At 68.4% G+C, this 414-nt stretch overlaps 1 protein-coding gene across 1 annotated transcript in view; it reads right to left on the bottom strand.

The window, feature by feature from the left end:
- Positions 1 to 414, bottom strand: part of SCAMP4 (secretory carrier membrane protein 4) — a gene marked incomplete in the record, with an annotated part of 16,890 nt that overhangs the window by 9,927 nt on the left and 6,549 nt on the right. Inside the window, 1 exon segment of the mRNA XM_014585497.2 lies at positions 10 to 138. Coding sequence (XP_014440983.1) covers positions 10 to 138 — 129 coding nt within the window.

Genomic DNA, 414 nt, shown 5'->3' with positions numbered 1-414 from the left:
CCCACTCACACATCCACAGGCGGTAGATGCGCTTCACCAGCACCTGGTGCTCCACGGGGATCTCTTCGGAGAAGTTCTGGTAGAAGCAGGGTTTCAGGGGCAGGAACCCGGGCAGCGGCGGGAAGTTGTTCTCCTTCCCTGCGGGGGAGACCCAGGCGTGGGGCTCAGACATGGCCCAAGACTGCCCGGGCCATCCCAGGGCGAGCGGAGGTCACCGCCCACGGCAAACAGCCGGTCCTGGCGCCTCAGGGCGCCTTCTGGGAGGCAGGAGGGCCTGAGAGGCGGGACGCTGAGGCTCAAAGGCGGGGGACAGCCGGGTCCCCGGGGGGCCAGGACTGGCCGCACACCGGAGTGTCGGTAACGCACGGCCCGACACCCTGAGCAGAGGTGACGGCTGGGGGGAGCCACCAAAAA

This window comes from Tupaia chinensis, unplaced genomic scaffold, assembly GCF_000334495.1.
Source record: "Tupaia chinensis unplaced genomic scaffold, TupChi_1.0 Scaffold149964_2, whole genome shotgun sequence".
NCBI lineage: Eukaryota > Metazoa > Chordata > Mammalia > Scandentia > Tupaiidae > Tupaia > Tupaia belangeri.
Note: the sequence above shows the minus strand (reverse complement) of the source record. Positions and strands in the feature narration are given on the sequence as shown.